Below are 21,804 nucleotides of genomic sequence, written 5' to 3' on the forward strand. Positions count from 1 at the left end.
TTGGCTGAGAATTTAGCATTTGAGAAAGTTGCCAAATTACTGCAGCTGTAATCCAATTTCATCTGTTACCCACCGCATGGGCAATGGCATTTTGAGGCCTACTTAAATGTATCCAGCTTATTGCTAAACGATAAACACATGTAACTATGCTATACCTGACAATAGATTATTTTATCAATACCTTCCAGTGTTTCTTAAGAGTTTTGTCTTTCACATCTAAATGTTTAATGGTCCAAACCGTTACTTGTCAGCTAACTGAGGTGGTGGGAATATTTCCCAAATGGAGTCACCATGTAAGCATGGCACAACCACAGCAGATGTGCATAATTTACAAACTATTGTCCTGACCTTGCTGTTGGAGCCTTCTATGCTCCAATAGGCCTTCTATGCCTGTTCCAAGCACCAATGAAATCCAAGCAGACGTGGGGGGAATGGTGTCTGCGAATATCCAATTGTAGCACTGGATCCTACAATGCTAATAACTTGCACGTAAGGCTCTGCGAATAGGTTTCAAAAGCAAAAACGGCACCCAACTCCCATTGACTTTAAGTGGCAGTTAGACACATAAATGGCATTTGTGCCTTTGAAATCTACCCCCTAGTTTAATGATGCCTATTTTAGCACTGGACTTTGAAACTTAGAGGGGGGGAAAAGTTTGAACTAGAAAAAAAAAAGTGTCTGAGGTTTTTTTTTTTTTCAAATGCCACAGCTCTAAAACATGATTTGAGCAATACATTTTTGATTAAAAAAAATGATCTGGCCTCTGATTATGAATATTAAGGCAAAGGTTTGGAAAAACTGGTTTTATAGGCTGGTGTTAGCCTTATCTGTAAAACTTCAGCTCCAGTTGGTAACTCCTGCAGTTGAGCAAGTCCTGTTGATGCCAGGATTTAGAGATGTGAATTGCATGGGTTGCTAACAGGCAACTTAACAAGACAGAATGTTAAGCTAATGTCTGTACAGCACGTCAAAATGTAAAACCCTATATAAGTGCTAAGTATTGCAACAAAGTGAGTAAGAAAGGGGGAAAAAACAACCCAAGAATGCTCTGGAAGTAGGGTTGTCAACCCTCCAGGATTGTCCTGGAGTCATCAGGAATTAAAGATGAATCTTTAATTAAAGATTGTCATGTGATGAAATCTCCAGGAATAACACCAACCAAACTTGGCAACCCTACCTGGAAGCCACTCATGCGTGCTTGTGAACACTCCCACTCAAGCCAGGCCTCAGCTGCCCTGCTCATCCTCTGCTTAGCACGGATGTTAAAATTCGCTTGAGTGCTGACTCAACCAATGATACCTGGCTCTCAATGTGCTATGTGTTTTCTAAAGAAATCAAAATTCTATGTACTCCAAAAGGCCTCAGGTCCTTACAGTTATTTTCCTACTAACCTCCCTCTAGCAAGCCTTTAAATTTAACGTTCTCAGGAGGCATAAAAAGCCCCAATGTAGTGATAATACTGCTCTCAGCCTGCTGGCTCTGCCCTTTCCTTTGGAGATTCATTCAGGCCCATTTGGGACATTAACAATATTTACCCAAAGCACAGTAAATACATTCATTAAACCTCACAACTCACCTTGGAGGTACGTAATTAGTATTATTCTCCATTTTGCTCTCCTCAGGTGGTTCCTTATCTGAGGCAGTGGCATATAGTCTTTTCTTGTCCCTTGGGGATGGGGGGAGAACGGGTATCTGGAGACGATGGAGGGCAGATGAGCTGCTTGCTGAGGGCAGGAGCCCCGCCCTCCCCCTTGGAGTTCTGCACCAAGCGAGGCTGAATTTGTCTTGTTGTGCTACGCTATGGATCCTGGGATGATGGTTGCTACCTCAGCATGGTATCCTTGGTAACATTCTAAATATTAGTCCTTTTCTAAGCATTCCATTAATGGACATCCCGGGATGATTAGTCATCGCCTAGCTAGACCCCGGAAGCCTACAGAAGCAGAGTATCATTGCCTTGTTTATAGCTACTCCCACCCCTGCTTAAGCCTGGCAGCACTGACTCTTTGCAAGAAAAAACAGAAGGGACAGAGAGCAGAAAAGTTGCAGGGAAGAGACAGTGGAAAAGCACTTTCAACTCTTCCTCCTGGTTTTCTCCACGATGAATCTTCCTCTGCTCCTTGGTGGTTGGGAGCTCTTTTGAAGGATAAAAGGAATATGGTGTATCAGAACAGAACCATCAGTTCCTTTCAGTGACACAGGACAACAAATGAGGAAGCCTGTCTGCACACCAGGGGGGACCGGGTCTGTAAAAACTGAGGACCTCTACACTACAAAATTACATCGACCTAACTTACATTGGCAGACAGCCCCTGCAGTTATTAAATTGCTTGTAAGTATGCACACTTAGCTCCTTGTGAAAGCGGTGTGTGTCCTCACCAGGAGTGCTTGTATTATCAGAGTGGGGCATTGTGGGATGGCTTCTGAAGGCCAGTAACAGTCAACATAATCAACAGTGTGTACACTGACAGTGTATTGACCTAATTAGATCGACTGACTCTAGGCTGCTCAGAGAGGTGGTGTTACAATAGGCTTAGAGAGGCACTTACGTCAGTGAGAGCCAAATGTAAGTGAAGACACTGCCACAGCTAGATTGAGACAAGGCAGCTTATGTTGCCCTAACCGCGTAGTATAGACCAGGCCTGAATTTGCTTAGTTACTCTGGCTTCCCAGAACATGATAAATAATCCATTCAACCATTAATACTGGGAGCCATGTCAGAGAAAGGGCCACAGTATTTATGAACAGGGATGTCCTACAGCCTGTCAAGCCCAAAACATGTTATAGGGAACTTTACAAATTAATACAAATTATGAATAATATAACTTAGTTAAGCCACTTATGGAATACACTACTTAAAGTAAATTTGACAATGATATCTACAACAGCTTGGTTGCTTAATTGTGGAATTGAATATAATTAAATTTCATACTGAATTAGAAAATAGTGCTATTAACAGCGGCTTTTAATGTAGAATTTAATAGTTTGTTTAAAATGTTATGTAGTCATTCACAGATATGAAAATTGATCTCTCACAGTTTCACATCTTTTAATTTAATTTCTTCCAAATTCTGTGAAATAAATGTTGAGCATTCAATGCACCTGAGGTAGGCACCATAAATTTAATAAGAATTTTAATTGGGGTATTTGATCTGAGGTGCTAAGCAGGTTGCAATCAAAACAGAGTGATTGTATTTAATCACACTATTTTCAAAGCAACTTGCTTCTCAATCTGCTGAGAGTGTGACTTTAAGGATAGAAAAGTCAAAGATGCCAAACCCTCCCGGAGTTTCATCCTGAGAAGAGAAATTTCAAAGCTGCCGCACTAAGTTGCTACCTCACAGGGCTGCTTTAAGGATTAATTCAAGTCTGTAAAGTGTTTTAAGTTCCTTAGAGAGAAGGACCTACTTCAGTGCTAAATTGTATCATATTTTCCCCAGCAAAATTAAACAAAAATACTTTATTTAACAAATTGTAAAGGTAGAATGCTGTGATAAGCATATCAACAGACTAACAAAATACAACCATGCTCTTATTAATATGAAAATACAGTACTCAAGGATTTATGTTTTCTCCTCAGTTTCCGATCATTGGCCCTAAATTGCTACAGAACAATGTATCATGTCTTGAGCGTGTAAGTAACTGGAATCCAACACCCCCCCCAGTAATAATTAGCCACATAAAAGTACACAAATACATGTTCTGCTGTAAAACTGCTCTGATTTTACTGCCATCTAATGTTAGAGTCATTGGCTGTTTTCCTAAACTAATCCCATTGATTTCAATTCAACTATTCATTGAACGAAGCTAAACATAAGTAAGGGTGGCAGGAACTAGGCCCTAAGTCAGTTATTTTGAGAGGTGTGGAGGTATTACGGTAGTAAATATATTTTTACAGTCCATTTCTTATTCCCCCAAATGCTAGACATTTTTTACATGCCCATATTTCACTGGAATGTCCGTACTTCAAAGCATATACCCAGTTCAGGTTCACTTTGCCTAGGGTATGTCAAGAAAACACACCCTAACCCTTTTACTCCCTTTGATATCTGTGACTGTAGGGAAAGGTACGAAGGGAATTACTTCTAGTCAGTAAAGAGAATAGGAGGTGGTTCTCTTTTACTATGGCAGGATGTGATTACCTGACACTGGAAGGAGAAATCTGGACGAGCTGCTCTGGATCTGCTTTAGTTTTCAGTGGTTACATGTTACACTTTAATATTCCTCATTTCATGTACAAAAATTAAAATATATTTTAGGAAAAAGGGCAGAGGGTCTCCAAAATTTTGTATACTTGTAAAATGAGAAACAAATGATTGAAAAAATCACAAGACATAAAAAGTACTTATACCCAAGTAGATACTGATGATATTGATTTAGACTAGTCATCCGTTTAATCTAAAGTTGATTTTGGAATTAAGATAAAAACCAAAACCTTTAGGAAAACAGGGTTGTTTCATATGATAGGATATCATTTGTTTGGGAACTGTTGAACTGAACCTTTCAATCTGATACTCAGCTTTGACTACAAAAAATAATGCATTAAAGAGGTTTTTAACTGGAGCACAGAAGTCATTCACCTTGGCTGTAGCTAAGTCAGAATATCAAAAATCCTTGTGTCACCTCTACTTGCCATTAGGAACACAAGAGATAAAAAACCCCCGAAGTATCAATTATTTACCATTTAAACAGAACAAACAGAGGTAGGGTTTTCAGTCAGATTGGCAGAAATCTGCACAGCTAAACTCCTGCATTCAGAGCATAGTATGAATTTTGAACATGAAACAATTCTGCGCCTAAAAATCTTAAACTCAAATGCAGTATTGGCTGATAGTAGCATTATATTTACAAATATTTTGATTCTTCCTGTAACAAGGTAAATACAATTATGTGCATTACTAAATTATCATCAAACCCCACTACTCTTAGATTTTACACCTTCTTTACACACGTTAAGAGTTCTTCTTTATCCATTTGGTAACCACTCTTCTTCCATTGATCCCTTAACTGCTGTAACACTGTTCCAATTTCCTTTCCAGAAGAAATTCCCATTTTTCTTAAATCATGGCCACTGATAGGAAAAGAAGGGACAGACCACTCTTGCATTTCCTTTAGAAGATGCTCTTCTCCTTGGTATTTTAGAAGCTCACAGATCCTGGAGTTCATATCAGGTTCCCTAGACTTAAACAAAACAAAACACACATCAACTATTAAAGTGTCAGAAAACAGCTGTGTCTCAGATCAGTTCCTACTCAACATCACCAACTGACACCCTCTTGGCAGTCTGTAAGGGCAAGTTAATATATATATATATATATATATATATATATATATATACACATATACACACACACACACACCTCTACCTCAATATAACGCTGTCCTCGGGAGCCAAAAAATCTTACCGCGTTAGAGGTGAAACCGCGTTATATTGAACTTGCTTTGATCCACCGGAGTGCGCAGCCCCCCCCGGAGCACTGCTTTACCGCGTTATATCCGAATTCGTGTTATATCGAGGTAGCGGTGTAAATATATAACATCTCCATTTTGACTGTGCAGTTGATTAGCTTTCCCCAACATCTAACCAAGACTGGCACTTGCAAGAGAGCCACTGTAGCTACCAGACTGACCCAGATGAGAAGTTGATTTTAGTATTTTGGGGAAGGTGGAACAAATCAGAAGAAATAGTGGAGGTGATATTTTTCATCCCAAGTCAGTGAGCCTGTCTTATTACTTAGGTTTGCAACCTGGGGATTTTTGGCAGATCCTTGGAGGCTTCTGGAAACCCAGATAGTAGTGGCAGCAGTGGCCATCAACCTTTTTTCTTCTGTGTTAATGCAGCATTAGAGATCAGCTGGGACAGTCACAGCCAAACTAACATTCCCCAGATATGTTTGCAAGGAATGGTGCAGCACTGACTCAAACATTTGTTTCAGATGTTTAAGTCCAACATTTCAAACCTGGCTGCCTTAAAGTTAGATCGATAGACCCATGCAAAAACTGCTACCTTACGGAGTTGGGGCAGCTCAGCACTGCTAAAAATGATATTACTTCTAAGAAGGTGCATACATATGGATTTTAGGAGCCTAACACAAACCATCAAATTTGAAAATTTTGGCTTTTTTAGGTATCAAAGTGTGATACAGGTGACCATGTGAATGGCAGCTCTGAAGGGGGCCTCAAAATATCAAACCTTGGTGTTTTATGTGCAAGTGATAGATTTATTATAGTAATTAAATTCCTCCCCTGACCCCCAAACCTCCCCACCCACACCCAACAACCCTCCAGGTTCACTCCCAGGGTCCTTCCCTCTCCCTCAGCTCCTCTGTTGCCCCAGAATCCCCCAAGCCGTTGCACTGCTTCTGAGGAGTATGAGAAATATGTTTCTGTATTGTAGTTTAAATGAATTACTCAAAGTTCTGTATTAATTTGCCTAGTAAGGAATCTATTTGTCAAAAAACATTTCCTGAATCTTTTTTTTTTTTTTTTTGCTGTATTATTACTGTCATACTTGCTGACAGATATTTTGAAACAAATTACCCAAATAATTGAAACTGGTGTGATTATAATGGTGTTATTTTGACCAAAAAAAAAAATGCGAAATTTTAAAATATCGTGCAGAATTTTTAATTTTTTGACACAGAATTCCCCCAGGAGTAAACTATACTTAACTCTTGTATAGCACTTTTCATCCACAAATCTCAAAGTACTTTTGAAAGGAAGGAAAGTATCATGATCCCTATATTACAGGTGGGAAAACTTTGGTGTATAGAGGTGAAGTAACTAACCCAAAATCACAAAGCAGGTCAGTAAAATGGCTGGGAATAGAACCCAAGAGTCTTGATTCCCTGTCCAGGGTCCTCTGCATTGGATGAGGCTGCCTCTTTTCCTGTCTGTCTTAAGTGAGAGCTTTGAGTTTAACATAAGAAATAAAATAGACAGTGATGTGAAATTCACTTACATCTATAATGAAGTCTTGATATGGTTTAAGTGGTTCTGGACTATCTATAGCTTTGATTAAGTCTCTTCTATGCTTCATTATAAAAAGGCCAAGGTTTTTCTCTTCTTTTGAGATTTTCAGCCTCAAATCGAGTTTTATGACATCATCCTGCACCTTGAACAGTGATGTTAGAACGGTCATTGGTTTTGGAAACAGATTCTGAACATTTTTACTGACTTTGTCAAATTCCTCTAAACTCCCATTAACAGGTAATCCTGAAGGGGGACACACAAAAAGCATCATGAAATAGTGTTACAAAAGAACTAGCAAATCAGTAGAAGAAATGGTCTAATCAAATACTGCACAACACCACAAATGACTATGGAGACTACTGCCATCTTAATATGCTGGTCTGCAGTTATTTGTGTTATACAATTCTTATGCAACCATCATTGTACTTTACCTATATAATGGGCAACATCGAGTTCATACATAAGTCGAACCAAATGATTTATGTGGTTTCCAACAAGAATTTTTTTCAGTTCCACCCAAATCCTCTCTCCTGATATTCCAGCCAAACCTTTGGCATTTTTCTTAATTGCTTCCAGAGTATTAGGTTCATGGTCACCAGGCTTTTCTGCTACTCTTCCATAAAACCTACAAAATAAGAATTCTAAATTTTACTACATTTAACGATTCTCCTGTTTATTACTTCTCCTCAGAGAATTACCTAACTGTCCTAATCTTAAAGTATTCATGGAGTATTAAAGTGCAACTGATCTTACAAAATTAGAACTTCTATAGTGCTTTATATATCCACAGATGTCAAAGTACATCACACTTTCAAAGGCATCATCACTTCATTCTACAGATGAAACTGAGGTACAGTTGAAAAGGGTCTTACAGAAAGTTGGTGGCAGACCTTGGGACAGAATTGAAGTCTCTTAGGGACAGATTTTCAAAAGGTATTTAGGTATCTAGTGGGTTTTTCAAATGCACCTAAACAGATTAGGTGCCTAACAAGAGTCAGGCAGCTAATCTGTTTAGGCACTTTTGAAAATTCCACTAGGTGCCTGTCTGCATCTTTAGATGGCTATATAAATGCCTTTGAAAATCTGGCCGCTGACTGCTATGACCTACTCCCAATGAACCAATCAGTTTCTAAACTTGTAATGATTATCCAACTTTTGTGTCTTCAGAATACCTCTTTCCTTTTCTCTCTGCATGTTCTCAGATAATGTGTCATTCATAAACCATTCCTGAGAGGTTAATGCTATGTTGGCTCTACTCTAACTTCCCTTGTAAAAAATAGCAACACTCCCCATTCCTCAACAGAGGAATTATATTACACATATTACACACCCACTAACCTTCCAAGCCACTGTAGTGAATTCTGGACATCTGCTGCCAAATCAGAGGCAATCACAAAAGAAAAGCTGATTGATCACTGAAAATTTCTAGGCATGGTAACATTAGATCCATTGAGGGGTCAGAGTAACCAGTAAATTGAGCTTCACGTTATCAGTTAACGCCACAGTTCTAAGGCTAACTCAGCCTTGTTTCTCCATCTACATGTTTTGTTAATAACTGGGACATGAGGCTGCAGAAACCAATGTGGTAAGACCCATTGCCCTATTTATCACTGCAGAGGGGAAATCATTACCAAAATTACATTTGATTACTTATTTTCAGCAGCTTACTGAGGACAAGGCACTATATGAGTTTGGCCTGTGTGTTTTTCATGATACACTAAGTTTCTATTTATCCAACTGGCTGTGGAATATAACACTCTAGAGTTATTTTCAAACAAAATCTTCACAAATGTTATTCTTTATTTAGAAAAGCAAAGTATTACCTGAAATATCTCAGTATTCGTAAATAATCCTCTTGTATTCTCTGGCTTGCATGTCCTACAAATCTGACTCTCTTGTTTTTTAAGTCTTCGTAACCTCTGAAATAATCAAAAAGCGTGCCATCCAAACCTAGTGCAGAAAAAGTGTTTTTAAAAGGCATACTTAAGTAAATGTAAAAACAGCCTATAATTTAGTTAATTTAAAGCAGCAGAGATTATACACTTAGTTTTAACAAGATACTCTATTACTGGGTAGATGATTAAATTGCAGCAAGGGAGGTTTAGGTTGGACATTAGGAAAAACTTCCTATCAGGGTGGTTAAGCACTGGAATAAATTGCGCAGGGAGGTTGTGGAATCTTCATCATTGGAGATTTTTAAGAGCAGGTTAGACAAACACCTGTCAGGAATGGTCTAGATAATACTTAGTCCTGCCATGAGTGCACGGGACTGGACTAGATGACCTCTTGAGGTCCCTTCCAGTCCTATGATGCTATGAAGAAAACATTCGCATCAGAAGACATGAAAGCCAAGATATCCTCTGATCTGTCAGATCTCCCCCATTTGTGCAACCCAAAGTTTAGCTATAGGAATAAGTGGAGGCAGATTGTGGCTTTTGTTGAAAGCCTAGATGAAACACTGCCTTCAACAATAAGACAGAAATTGTATTTTATTTTTGGAAGAACTTACCTAAAAACATAGAGTTGATTGTAAGATCTCTTCTTTCAGCATCTTTTTCCCAGTCAGTTGTGAATTCCACCTCTGCATGTCGTCCATCAGTGACTACATCAATTCTAAGTGTGGTAATTTCAAAGTTCTGTTCATGGAGCTGCAATTCACACAATATTGTTGTTTTATCTTCAAACACAATAGGGAAAAGGAATCAATGTACAAGAGTTAAATGTTTCTTTGTGCATATCCAGCTTCTAAACACATGTACAATGAATTCCATGAACAGAAAAATCAGAATACGTTCATTGCCTTTAAGTTAGGTAAGGTTTCATTTTTAATTTTCTCATGCTACTTGGGGTGCTATACTTTTGTTCAGAAAACAGAAGCAAAATAATTATACAAATCTTGGAGGAAATAATTGCAATGGTACTTTGGCTAAGTTCAAGCATAGTATCAGTTTACTATTGGATAAGCCCTGTATTGGGGACAATATAGCCTGCTTTTATATGGCGATGGACTATCTAACACAGGGGCGGGCAAACTTTTTGGCCTGAGGGCTGCATCGGCTTTCGGAAATTGTATGGAGGGCTGGTTAGGGGAGGCTGTGCCTCCCCAAATAGCCAGGCAAGGCCCGGCCCCTGCCCCCTATCCACTCCCCCACTTCCTGCTTCTCACCCCGATGCCCCCGCGGGACCCCTGCCCCATCCACCCCCCCCCGCTCCCTGCCCCTGACTGCCCCCCATCTAACCCCTCCTCTCATTCCTGACTGACCCCCCCCCAGGACTCCTGCCCCTGACTGCCCCCCACCGCCCCATCCAACCCCCCACTTCTTCCTGACCCCCCCCCGGGGACCCCTGCCCCATCCAACCCCCTCTTCTCCCTGTCCCCTGACTGCCCCTGGAACCTCTGTCCCTGACTGTCCCCCACCGCCCCATCCAACCCCCCCCTCCTTCCTGTCTGCCCCCCCGGGACCCCTGCCCCATCCAACCACCCCTTCTCCCTGTCCCCCTGACTGCCCCACGCAGGCCGTAGTTTGCCCACCTCCGATCTAACAGATCTTTTCTAACTACTAAGAGCCTACATGATTCATAAACCTAGTTTGTGATTACCCTGGCAGTAATGGTTCCATGTTTTTCTCCTTTGTTATTTATCATACGAACACCAGCAGACTGGAACATTTCCTTCATCTGAGTAGGCGTAGCAACGGTGGCAAAGTCCACATCTTGTGGTTTCGTTCCATTTAATAAATCTCTGACAGCACCTCCAGCTATTCTTAATTCATACTTTTCCTTTTCAAATAACTCTGGGAGGGCAAAAAGTCATGGTAAGAATATTTTCTTTTAAAAATGTAATATCCATCTTTAACCAGCTGTAGATTTGGCTCACACATATATTGGGGCAGATTTTCAAAGATGTGGCAAATGTTAAATACGCACAAATACCAGCATTGCAGGTAAAAAACAAAAACAAACTAGGCATGTGAGCATACAACCAAGCCAGCTGATTACCTAACTGGCCATGTATGGACACAAATCTGTTTGCATTCATGACATCGTATGCACACGTTTGAAAATCTAGTCCAGTACATCATGTTAACAGAGGCTTGTTTTGCATAAAAGACAAAATAGGCCTTGTGCATTCAGCAAATAAATACACCTCTACCCAGATATAACGCTGTCCTGGGGAGCCAAAAAATCTTACCACGTTAGAGGTGAAACCGCGTTATATCGAACTTGCTTTGATCTGCCGGAGTGCGCAGCCCCGCCCCCCCGGAGCACTGCTTTACCGCGTTATATCTGAATTCGTGTTATATCGGGGTAGAGGTGTATTTAGGTTACTGTAATTTGCATAAGGTTATACTTGCTGTAAAGTTTGAATAGCACCACAAGAGAACCTAAACAAGAATAACTGTGCAAGTGCCCGAACATGCACACATCTACCATTGGGTCTATGTGAAATTAAAACATGTGATAAACAGTTTAAAGCAGTGATACTCAGATCTCAGCGGTTCAGAAGCCAAATTAGTGATCAACATTACCTAAAAGAGCCACAGTAGTATGAATTCATTGTTTCATTCAATATTTTATGTATATAATATGTGTGTGTGTATATATATATATATATATATAAACACACACACTATTCTCACAGTAAAATGAGAGCTGCAGGAGACACATTAAAGAGACATTTCTGACTTGCGAGACTCAGTCTAGTATCACTGGTTTAAAGATTACTGCTGGTAATAGTTCAGTAGTGACTTCTGTTGTCACTGTGGACCCAGAATATGAAGAAATGCCTCTATGACCTTGAAGAACTAAAAAAGTTAGTCTGCTGCCTTCAGCAGCTTCTTGACATAAATTATGAGGTGCACTGTCTTCTTTGGAATCTATACAAATGATTGTCATATTTGAAATTGGTAAAAAAAGAATATATGGCAAAGTACACCTCTCCCTGTAGTCTTAATATTTTACCAAAAAGAGGCAACCTTCCTCAATTAATTAAGAAAAGTGGTTCCTGCAAGCCTTGCAATACTTTTACTTCAGTGCATCTGCAAGATTCGTGAGTTAGAAACCAAATATTTATTTTCTTTCAGGCAATACGTTAATTTTACTAGAATTTAAAATATTTTTTTAAATAAAGTTTCAAAAGACACCCTTTAAAGTTGAGAGGCATGGTCAGTACATTACTACCACACTCCGGCAAATGACATTATAATTTACGTAAATATTATTACAGTGCAGTTTTCCTAATCTCAATGTTTTCTTCTTGACAGATTTACTGATGCAGTAACCTCAAAATGTGATACATCTCAATTCAAGGTCAGAGGTGTAACTGCAATACCATATTTATTCAGTGGTGCCAAAATCAGTTGTTCCACCCCAAGTTTAAAAGAAAAAGTCAGACTCAAGAAGTGAGATCTGTTTTCAACTAAGAAAAGAGAAACACACAAAGAACATATTATACATAAAAATGCGTTAAAATGTCCAAGTTTGCTAAAGCGAGGCAGTGGTTATTTAGACCTCTTAACTGTAAAACGAAGACAGAAAAAACAAGAATACATACTAATTTAGGAACAAAATTGCTGATTTTTTCATTGTTTATAAACCTACTGTGAATAAAAATGTTTTCATTTATTATTTCAATTAAAAGAGTTTTGAGGATAAATATTCCCTTGTAGTGTTGAAATCCTTAATAATACCTGCACATGAGAACCAAAAAGTCAAATAGACTAAAAACTGACTGAAATGGCTTTGACCAATGTGCCAATTATACTGTCCTAGCTGAATGAAATGCAAACAAGGAAACAACATACATGGGGAAAAAACAGCTGTTTAAAGCTTTCAGTTTCAACAATGTGAGGCATTTTAGTATCAGCCATATTAAAATGTTCTTTTTTCTTGAAAGTGTCCCCTTAAGAAGTTAGAATAAAATGATATATGAAGCCTTTACAAAGTGATTTAATAATATTTTAAACTTACATAGTACTATCCCGAAAGATCCCAAACACTTCACACATTACACAAAACACCCCAACTTTTGGAAGGGACAGCAAACAAATGGCACACAAAGTCAATGAAATTTTGTCTAAGACACTAGAGCAAATCCAAATTCAATATATGTACCATCAAATCTTTAATATATTTACAGAGCTAAGATAACAGGATCTCTGAGTTTAGAAAGCTTATGCTCCAATACTTCTGTTAGTCTTAAAGGTGCCACAGGACCCTCTGAGTTTAGAATGCAATTCTACCCTCAGGAAATGAATCTCTAAAAATGTCACAGTGGGACTTCATATACATTGTCTCACTGATCTGCATTTTAAATTTGCTCAGTTTGAAAGTGAAAAGATTTGTTTTCTAAATGCCATCACCCACAAACTCACCCTGGACCCCTACTTCTCTCCATTTCATAAATCAACACCAGTAACAGAGGTTCTGCAAGCCAAATGTAACTTCGGCCCCATAAACTTCAGATTTTGCACTCAGTGACACTATCAGCCTTAGGTAACTTTGCACAGGTGTTACCTATAATCTGAAGACAGAGGGGTTGCCAAGGTGCAATTTGGCAGATAGCAATGAGCAAAATAAAAGAATCCAGCTTGACTGTGAAAACACCCAGGGTTTGTGCAGATGACATTGGCAAGCTGGGCATATCTGAAATGTGAATCATAGAAATGTAGGACTGGAAGGGAGCTCAAGAGATCATCTAGTCCAGTCCCCTGCACTGAGGCAAGACTAAGTGTTATCTAGATCATTCCTGACAGGTGTATGTCTAACTTGCTCTTAAAAATCTCCCACGACGGAGATCCCGCAACCTCCCTAGATAATTTGTTCCAGTGCTTAACTACCTTGACAATTAGCAAGTTTTTCCTAATGTCTAACTAAATCTCCCTTGCTACAATTTAAGCCCATTTATCACTCTCCTCTTTATAACAACCTTTTACTCACTTGAAGACTGGTACATCCCCCCTCAGTCTTCTCTTCTCCAGACTAAACAAACCCAAGTTTTTCTACCTTACAGGTCATGTTTTCTAGACCTTTAATCATTTTAGTTGCTCTCTTCTGGACTCTCCCCAATATATCCACTCCTTTCAGGGGTGAAAGTAGGGGCCTCAGGCAGAAGGGGCGGGGCTGGGGGGGGGTCAACATCCCCCAACCAGCCCTTTCAGGCCGCCTGGCCCATGCCGTCTGGGACTCCCGTGTTGATTTAAAGGGCCCGAGGCTCCGGATGCCGCAGCTGCACTAGCGGCAGCAGTGTCCGGAGCCCCAGGCCCTTTTAAATCGCTGGCCCCAGGGCAACTGCTCCCTTTGGCCCCCCCCGCCCGTCGGAGGCTGCGGGAGGGAGGAGAGAGGCAATGGGGCAGGGACAGTAAAGCGCTGCAGGGCCCTTTGCCGCGGCAGTGTTTTAACGTTGCTGCGCCCCCCGCTGACCAGGGGGGCCTGCCGGGGGGACGGGGGGGGACGGGACGCAGGAACGTTAAAGCGCTGCCGCGGCAAAGGACGGGGGGAAGGGGCAGCGACATTAAAGCGCTTTAAGGACGGTCCTTTGCTGCGGCAGTGCTTTGAGGATCCTTAAAGCGCCGTCGCAGCAAAGGACCGTCCTTAAAGCGCTGCCCGCCCCCCCGTCGGTGGCCCTGCCGGTACAGACCCTACCAGCAGGGCTGCCGACAGGGGAGGTAAAAGGGGCAGGGACACTAAAGCACTGCCACAGCAGTGCTTTAATGTGGGCTGGGTATGGGCCGGTGCAGGTTCTTACCGGTACGGAGTACCGACCCGTACCAGCTCACTTTCACCCCTGACTCCTTTTCCCAACTTCCCAGTGTGGTGCCCAGAACTGGACGCAATACTCCAGTTAAGGCTTTATCAGTGTTGAATAGAGTGGAAGAATTACTTCTCATGTCTTGATACTGGTTGGTAAAATCTAATAGAGCTCACAATCAATTTGGGGCTTGTGCCCAGCTTCTTGACAGTGTGCCCTGAGGTTGGTACTCACGCTCTTGTGCTTCTGCAAGACAACTTGACCCAGAGAACAATATCTGCATATTGGATGGTACGGTTCCACCTTTCATTTTCTGTGTTCATAAGTGATGGAGTAAGAGTCAATGATGAATATGGAACCATTTACACAAAGTCACGTTTGCAGGAAGCACTGAATTTTACAGTTATACAAAAGCATACATGTTCCAGCATGCAGTACCTGCACCAATACCTAGCCCCTCCTACATGTGTACAGATAAAGGCTATGTGTACATTAGAGATCTCTCTGATGGAGATATCCATTCATTGGTGAGAAATGCACTTGTGTCCACACTCAAATTTGTTTCAATATATATTTCTCTAACCATTAATCAATGCATGCTATACCAACACAAGGTTGTAGTAAGCTTCCCTCTATATTAGCTTCATCAATTGAGTGGCAGCCTGGACCCCTCCAAATTCCAATCAGTGCTAACAGGGCTCTAAGCTAGTGATCTACAATCATCTGGTCACTTTTCTGAACTCCACTGCCAGGGGTTTGCTTGACCAGAAGTCACCTCTGAGGATGGAAGTATAAGGGTCTCTCACCTGCCACACTCTTCAGCCCTGGGGTGAAGAGAGACTGGAATTCCGGAGACTCCAGCTTCATGGTGACCAAGTGCCGTCCCTGGATCTGGACCCCTCTCTGGGTGTGGGGGAAGAGGTGGAGACCTCCCCTGCAGCGCTGCAGGAACAGCTGACACCACATCTAAAGAGAAGGAATGGACCCAGTTTAAGCTGGGACGGAACCCGCAGCTGAGAACAGAAAGCCAAGTTCCCTTTCTCTGCAGCTTCTCCACAAAGGTGGGAAGGGGCAAACTACTGATCTTGCCATGGATATGCCCCCTTCAATCACCACAGCACCGGCGCACCTCCAGAACTTCAATGAATGTCTGCTCAGTGCAGCCTCTGTGAAATAAGGAAACATCACCACCTCTGTTTTACAAATGGGAAACTAGGAACAGGCATTAAACCCTTGCCTACGCATGCTGTGGTTCCCGCTTAACTGCTCCTGACTGACGATGCATAGACCCACTCAGGCCAGAATAACGGTGCCTAGTTCCGGGTTAGCTCAACCGACTCTGAAAGGTTCAGATTCCAGAATAAGACTGTGTCCACACACACAGCTCCTCCGAGTCCGGACCCCAGGCCGGCGCGCAGAGCTGGGGGGGAGGGGAGGAGGAGGAGGGGACACGACCCCAGGCCGGCGCGCAGAGCGGCCCTGTGCAAAGTCTGAGGCGGAGCGAGGCCCCGAACCCCGCTCTCCTTACACCCCAAGACCCCCTGAGTCCGGAGGTCCGGACCCTTCCCGGCGCAGCCCCCGCAGGCAGAAGGCAGGGCTCCGAGGGGGCCGACACAGGCAGCGCTGGCTGGCGGCTGCCCCAGGTCGGGTCTGCGACCTCCGCGCGGAGCCGGCATCGCAGCGGGGCTCGGCCCAGGGCAAACGGCGCCGGGATCAGTGGGGCCCGCCCCGCCGCTGCCCGCCGGGCCGCCGCAGAACCCTCCGTCCCTCCCGCCGCTGCCCGCCGGGCCGCCGCAGAACCCTCCCGCCGCGGGGAGGGGGGGGCTGGTTGGGCCCAGGGCAGGCGCCGCGGGGTCCGGCCCGAAGGGAGCGGCCCCAGCTCGGCGGGCGCTTGGATCGCGGGGGGGAGGAGGAGGGGGAGGAGGAGGCCGCCTTACCCAGCCTGCGGCCTCCGTGCCGAGCTCCCCCGCCCAGGCCGCCTCTTCCGGGAAGGGCGCGTGAGCGGAGAGCGGGGAGGAGTGGTCGCGGGGCGGGAGGATGACGGGCCCAGCGCCCCCTGCCGGCCCCTAGGGAAGGTTCTGGCTGTGGGAATCTGCGCCCCCTGCCAGCTTCCGGGGAAGGTGCGGGCTGGGAGGCCCAGCGCCCCCTGCCGGCCCCTGGGGAAAGTGCGGGCTGTGGGTCTCAGCACCCCCTGCCGGCTCCTAGGGAAGGTGCGGGCTGTGAGGCCCAGCGCCCCCTGCCGGCTCCTGGGGAAAGTGCGGGCTGTGAGGCCCAGCGCCCCCTGCGGGCCCCTAGGGAAGGTGCGGGCTGTGAGGCCCAGCGCCCCCTGCCGGCTCCTGGGGAAAGTGCGGGCTGTGAGGCCCAGCGCCCCCTGCCGGCCCCTAGGGAAGGTGCGGGCTGTGAGGCCCAGCGCCCCCTGCCGGCTCCTGGGGAAAGTGCGGGCTGTGAGGCCCAGCGCCCCCTGCGGGCCCCTAGGGAAGGTGCGGTCTGGGGGAACCTGCGCCTCCTGCCAGCTCCGGGGGAAGGTGCGGGCTGTCGGGCCCTGCGCCCCCTGCCAGCTCCGGGGCAAGGTGCGGGCTGGGGAACCCCAGCGCCCCCTAAAGGCGAAGACAGTGGGACTGTGGGATCTGCATCCCAGTGTCCTAGTGCTCTTAGACCATCTCATCACCCAGCCCCTCAACAGCCAACACTGAGCCTTCAACCTGCACTAGCTCTACGCTGTCGTCCTCCCCCGATCACCTCAGCATCCCCTGGGCCAGGCTGAGGGAGGTAATGATGAGCCTCCTGCTCCTGTGAGCATCCCTGTTGTGGATGAAATAAATCCCCACACAAGTCTGAGGGACCCCTGGTCACTTGCCCTATTAACCTCTGTAGGGCACCTTGACTGATCCTGTCACTAACCCACAGACAGTGCTTCTGTTTTTTGGCATTTATTAATTTCGTTTTGGGGGGGGGGGTTATTTTCAGCAGTGTTTGAGTTTTATGTAGCTGTCCAAAAAAACGGGGGGTTGCGGCTTTCTCTTTGAATATACACTGATTTCATTTTTTTTTAATTGGGGGTATTTATCAGTTGCACTAGAAAATCAGAAGCCAGCCTGCAGAGTAGCATGAGAACTTCCATACATACTTGGGTAAGGTGAGCAGAAGAAACATACGGTGTACGGTAATAGGTATGTGTTGTCAGACGTCACCGGTGTGGTGCTCTGCTCTATCTAATGTTGATAACAGTCAGCTGCGTGTGTGTGTGTTCTCCCTGTGTGCTGTCCCAGCTCTGCGCAGATCACTGGCACAGCAGATCTCGAGCGAACTGCCCAATGACCACAGACTCCGATAAGGTACGAAGGCACCCGGCCAGGTTTATTGCCAAATGAAACAGTCTCTAGCTCCCCGGATCAGATGTCTATAGTTCTGCTAGTACATATGTGACATGCCAATGTTAGGACTGGGACCATGACTGAGGAATGTAGTATTATGATTGAGCCTTAGAGGCACACCAAATAATTAATATATATGAATAATATGGATATGGTGTATATATTTGTAGTGTATACGGGCATATATGTATGTATGTGTACATATAACAGCACTTTATATCCAAGCATAACAATTCTTTTCCAATCTGGTGGTGTAATTTGGCCCTTCTGGTACTGCAGATAGCAACCCACTTTTATTAGGGCAATTACAGTTACCATCTGTATCATTATTAGTAGTTGGCTGAGTGTTTTGAAATACTGGGATAGGGACTGTGATAATGTGTCCCACAGTGCTATGTACATGAGAAGTAAAACAGAAATGTGGAGTAGTGACGCTACCACTGAGGCCTTTATATATAAATATATTGTAATTAGTTACTACACAGTACTGTCCATCCATATTATAGATTACCCTTACTGCTGGTTGTCACCCTCTGGTAAGCTTCACTGGGCAGGAAACAGAAGTGGCTAGCTTCTCTGTTCCATTGGTTGAACTGCTCTGTGATCAGAGCCAGCTCTGGCTTTTTTGCCGCCCCAAGCAAAACAAACAAACAAACAAACAAAAACCCTGCGGGGCGGCCGGAGCGGCAGAGCAAAAAAAAAAACCGTGCAGGGTGGCCGGAGTGTGAAGCAAAAAAAAAAAAAAAAAGGGGAATGCCGCCCCTTAGAATCTGCCGCCCCAAGCACGAGCTTGCTCGGCTGGTGCCTGGAGCCGGCCCTGTCTGTGATACACCAGTAGTTGACGTAGATCCAGTTGTTTCTTATGGATACTGTCTTCCAGATAACCTACTGAATGGACAGTAACCAATTTATCAAATATTGCTGTGTCAGGATGTAATATTGGTATCCAAACACTGAATAAGATTATTTTGAACAACATGTGCCTTAGTTAGGATGTAGTGTCAGTAACCCAAATTATGACTGGTACTAACAGGGAATTTGTTTACCCAATTTGTAGTTACTCTGTAACTTAATTTCTTTACCAATTTGTTTTTTCCTTGCCTTCATGTTGTTTGCTGCCATTCATTTGTTGATTTTTAACCTGTGTGTTGGTTAAGCAGTTTAGCAAGGTTATGCACATTGTAAATGTTGTACAGCAATAATGCAATACAGCAATAATACAGCAGTACAACGATAATACAGTAGTACAGCAATAATACAGTTGTTTTTACACAATAACCAAGTTGAAATTAAATGACAGTTTATCCTGGTCCAGCTAGTGGTTTTTAGCTGATTGTTAACTTAATTGTCCATATATGGTAGATAGAGGTGTATTTGACCAGTCTCTTATTTATAAAGCACTTCATTTTTCTTTTCTTGATGCTTGGGGGTTTCTTTTGGTGTCTTCAGGGTGTGATATTTTTTGGTGTCTTTGGGTCTGTGGGATGCAACTTAAAAAACTTTTGTTAGTTAACATAGTAAAGTTTTTTGTTTGTTTTCCTTTTTTGTTTTTGTTTTCAGTAACCCAAACTTAGGGTAGGTCTACACTTACCCGGTAGTTCGGCGGCGAGTGATCGAACTTCTGGGTTTGACTTATCGCGTCTTGTCTGGACGCGATAAGTCGAACCCGGAAGTGCTCGCCGTCGACTGCGGTACTCCTGCTTGGCGAGAGGAGTACCGCGGGGTCGACGGGGGAGCCTGCATGCCGCGTGTGTACCGAGGTAAGTTCGAACTAAGGTACTTCGAACTTCAGCTACGTTATTCACGTAGCTGAAGTTGCGTACCTTAGTTCGAATTGGGGGGTTAGTGTAGACCTGCCCTTAATACAAAATTTAACTAAGTTTGTTTACAATGTAATAGGGACCGAGTCTTTCATAATACAAGCTATACTTTTGCAATTGTTGTATAGACATTCATTTTTATTTGAGGTGCATTACTAATATTTTATACTAAATGTAATGCTTAACTGCTAAAATAAATGCTCACAATCTTTCTTTGTTACTGTTACTTGCCCCACCAATTTTGTGGTGTGCTGTTTTAACCATTTAGCAGCCATGGTTATAGTTTGCAGTAGTCTACATTTCAAGGCTACTGTCTCTGCTCTAGCCTTACAAATTACATTACATGTTTCTTCCCCATTATATTTTTTAAACTCTGTGGGGATTTGCAGAAAGGGGCTAAGGGGGTTCCCTAGCTTGTGGTTTTCTGTCATGTTAGATTGCGATTCCTACAGCGGACAGCTCGCTTACTCACCAGATCAACGGTCGCGGTCACCAATGTCAGACATCACCAGTGTGGTGCTCTGCTCTGTTCAATGATGATAACAGTTGGCTACGTGCGTGTTTTCCCTCTGTGTGCTGCCCCGGCTCTGCGCAGATAGCTGACACAGCAGATCCCGAGAGAACCGCCAATAACAGACTCCGATAAGGTACGAAGGCACCCGGCCAGGTTTATTGCCAAACAAAACACAGTCTCTAGCTTCCCAGATCAGATGTCTATAGTTCTGCTAGTACGTATGTGCTCCCTGACAATGGACCGGCTCAGTCAGTGGCGGGATTTACCACTGCCCCCTAGGTCAGACAAAGACATCCACTCAGGGATGCATTCTTATACACAGGTACAAACAAGTTACACATCACTCCTGACGTATTGAGGTGCAACCCCTCTACGTAATAAGGTGCCGCCTCTCATCTTGTACATGTTGGTTCGAACAAAACAACTCTATCGATCATATTACCCTTTTGCCTGTCTTTAGGATGGGTCAGCCTGTTCCTTGTTATCTGTGTGGAATGTGCAAGTATCAGAGTGTTCTGGTATGTGTATTTTTGCAACATCAGCCCTTTCCTTGCCAGCTTCTATGAGCAGGGCCTGCCTCTGGCTCACAGTTGAACTTTGCTTTATGTTAATAAAGTCTTGACCATTACTTTAGTTCAGGTCTTAGGCCTCATACCAGGCCTCTGATACAAGGGTTTATGTTTCAGGGCCTCATCTTACTACAGTATGTTGGCAAACAGAAATGTAAGTGGCTGGAGGGGACTTCACAAGGTCTAGTCCATCGTCCTGCCTCATCGTCCTGGGCCATCCTTGACTCTGACAGATGCTTGTCCAACCCGTTCTTAAAAACTTCCCATGAGGGACTCCATACTGTCCTTTAATTCATACAGATGCACTGTTGCCCACCCCTAGAGTTCAAAGATCATGACTCAGCTCCCCCCAAAATCATGACTGGCTGGTTTAGAAATAATGAGATTAAAAAAATAAAAAAATGTGTTTATTTGCCTTGGACTTTTCTGAGCCTTTAGGGTGCTTTACTATGCAACTATGAGTGCTAGAAATTTACATTTGCAAAAAAATCAACGCTGAGATTCACATGCAATCCCCTCATTCCAGCAGCCTGAACTTTAAGAAAAAGTACTGCAAGTCTCACAATAATATCACCAGAGCTGGCCACACTACTGATGAGCTGTAAACATGAGGAGTATTCTGTGGTAAAGTCTTAGGTCAAGAATCCCAGCTAGATCTGCCTGGTTGCACCTGCTTACCTTTGGCGGGGCTCTGCTTGGATGTAGAGATGTATACAGAGGGATCAAATTTCCCATGTCTTTAGTCCTTAGATTTCATTATAGAGAGCCCAAGCAGAACAGAGGTCCCGTGTGCAGCATGCCTGGA

General features: G+C 43.6%; 1 protein-coding gene across 1 annotated transcript; it reads right to left on the minus strand.

Annotated features, from left to right (window-relative positions):
* Window positions 1-4,172: 4,172 nt before the first annotated feature.
* TRNT1 (tRNA nucleotidyl transferase 1) lies at window positions 4,173-16,714 on the minus strand. The gene is made up of 8 exons (XM_065407478.1): window positions 16,660-16,714; window positions 15,529-15,688; window positions 10,573-10,766; window positions 9,482-9,620; window positions 8,796-8,922; window positions 7,404-7,597; window positions 6,962-7,215; window positions 4,173-5,181 (listed from the first exon to the last, which is right to left on the minus strand). The coding sequence occupies exons 2-8, from the start codon at window positions 15,686-15,688 to the stop codon at window positions 4,933-4,935; spliced, it is 1,317 nt and encodes a 438-aa protein (XP_065263550.1). The 5' UTR covers window positions 16,660-16,714; the 3' UTR covers window positions 4,173-4,932.
* Window positions 16,715-21,804: the final 5,090 nt, after the last annotated feature.

Source organism: Emys orbicularis, chromosome 7 (genome assembly GCF_028017835.1).
Source record: "Emys orbicularis isolate rEmyOrb1 chromosome 7, rEmyOrb1.hap1, whole genome shotgun sequence".
Taxonomy (NCBI): Eukaryota; Metazoa; Chordata; order Testudines; family Emydidae; genus Emys; species Emys orbicularis.

What these genes read in the sequence shown, in the direction of transcription:
- TRNT1 (XM_065407478.1), bottom strand. Translation starts at nt 15,688, where the DNA reads ATGTGGTGTCAGCTGTTCCTGCAGCGCTGCAGGGGAGGTCTCCACCTC. An exon ending in CGATGTTGCCCATTATATAG is followed by an intron (nt 7,216 to 7,403) that starts GTAAAGTACAAT and finishes GTCCCCCTTCAG; the next exon opens with GATTACCTGTTAATGGGAGT. An exon ending in ATCAAGACTTCATTATAGAT is followed by an intron (nt 5,182 to 6,961) that starts GTAAGTGAATTT and finishes GTTTTGTTTAAG; the next exon opens with TCTAGGGAACCTGATATGAA.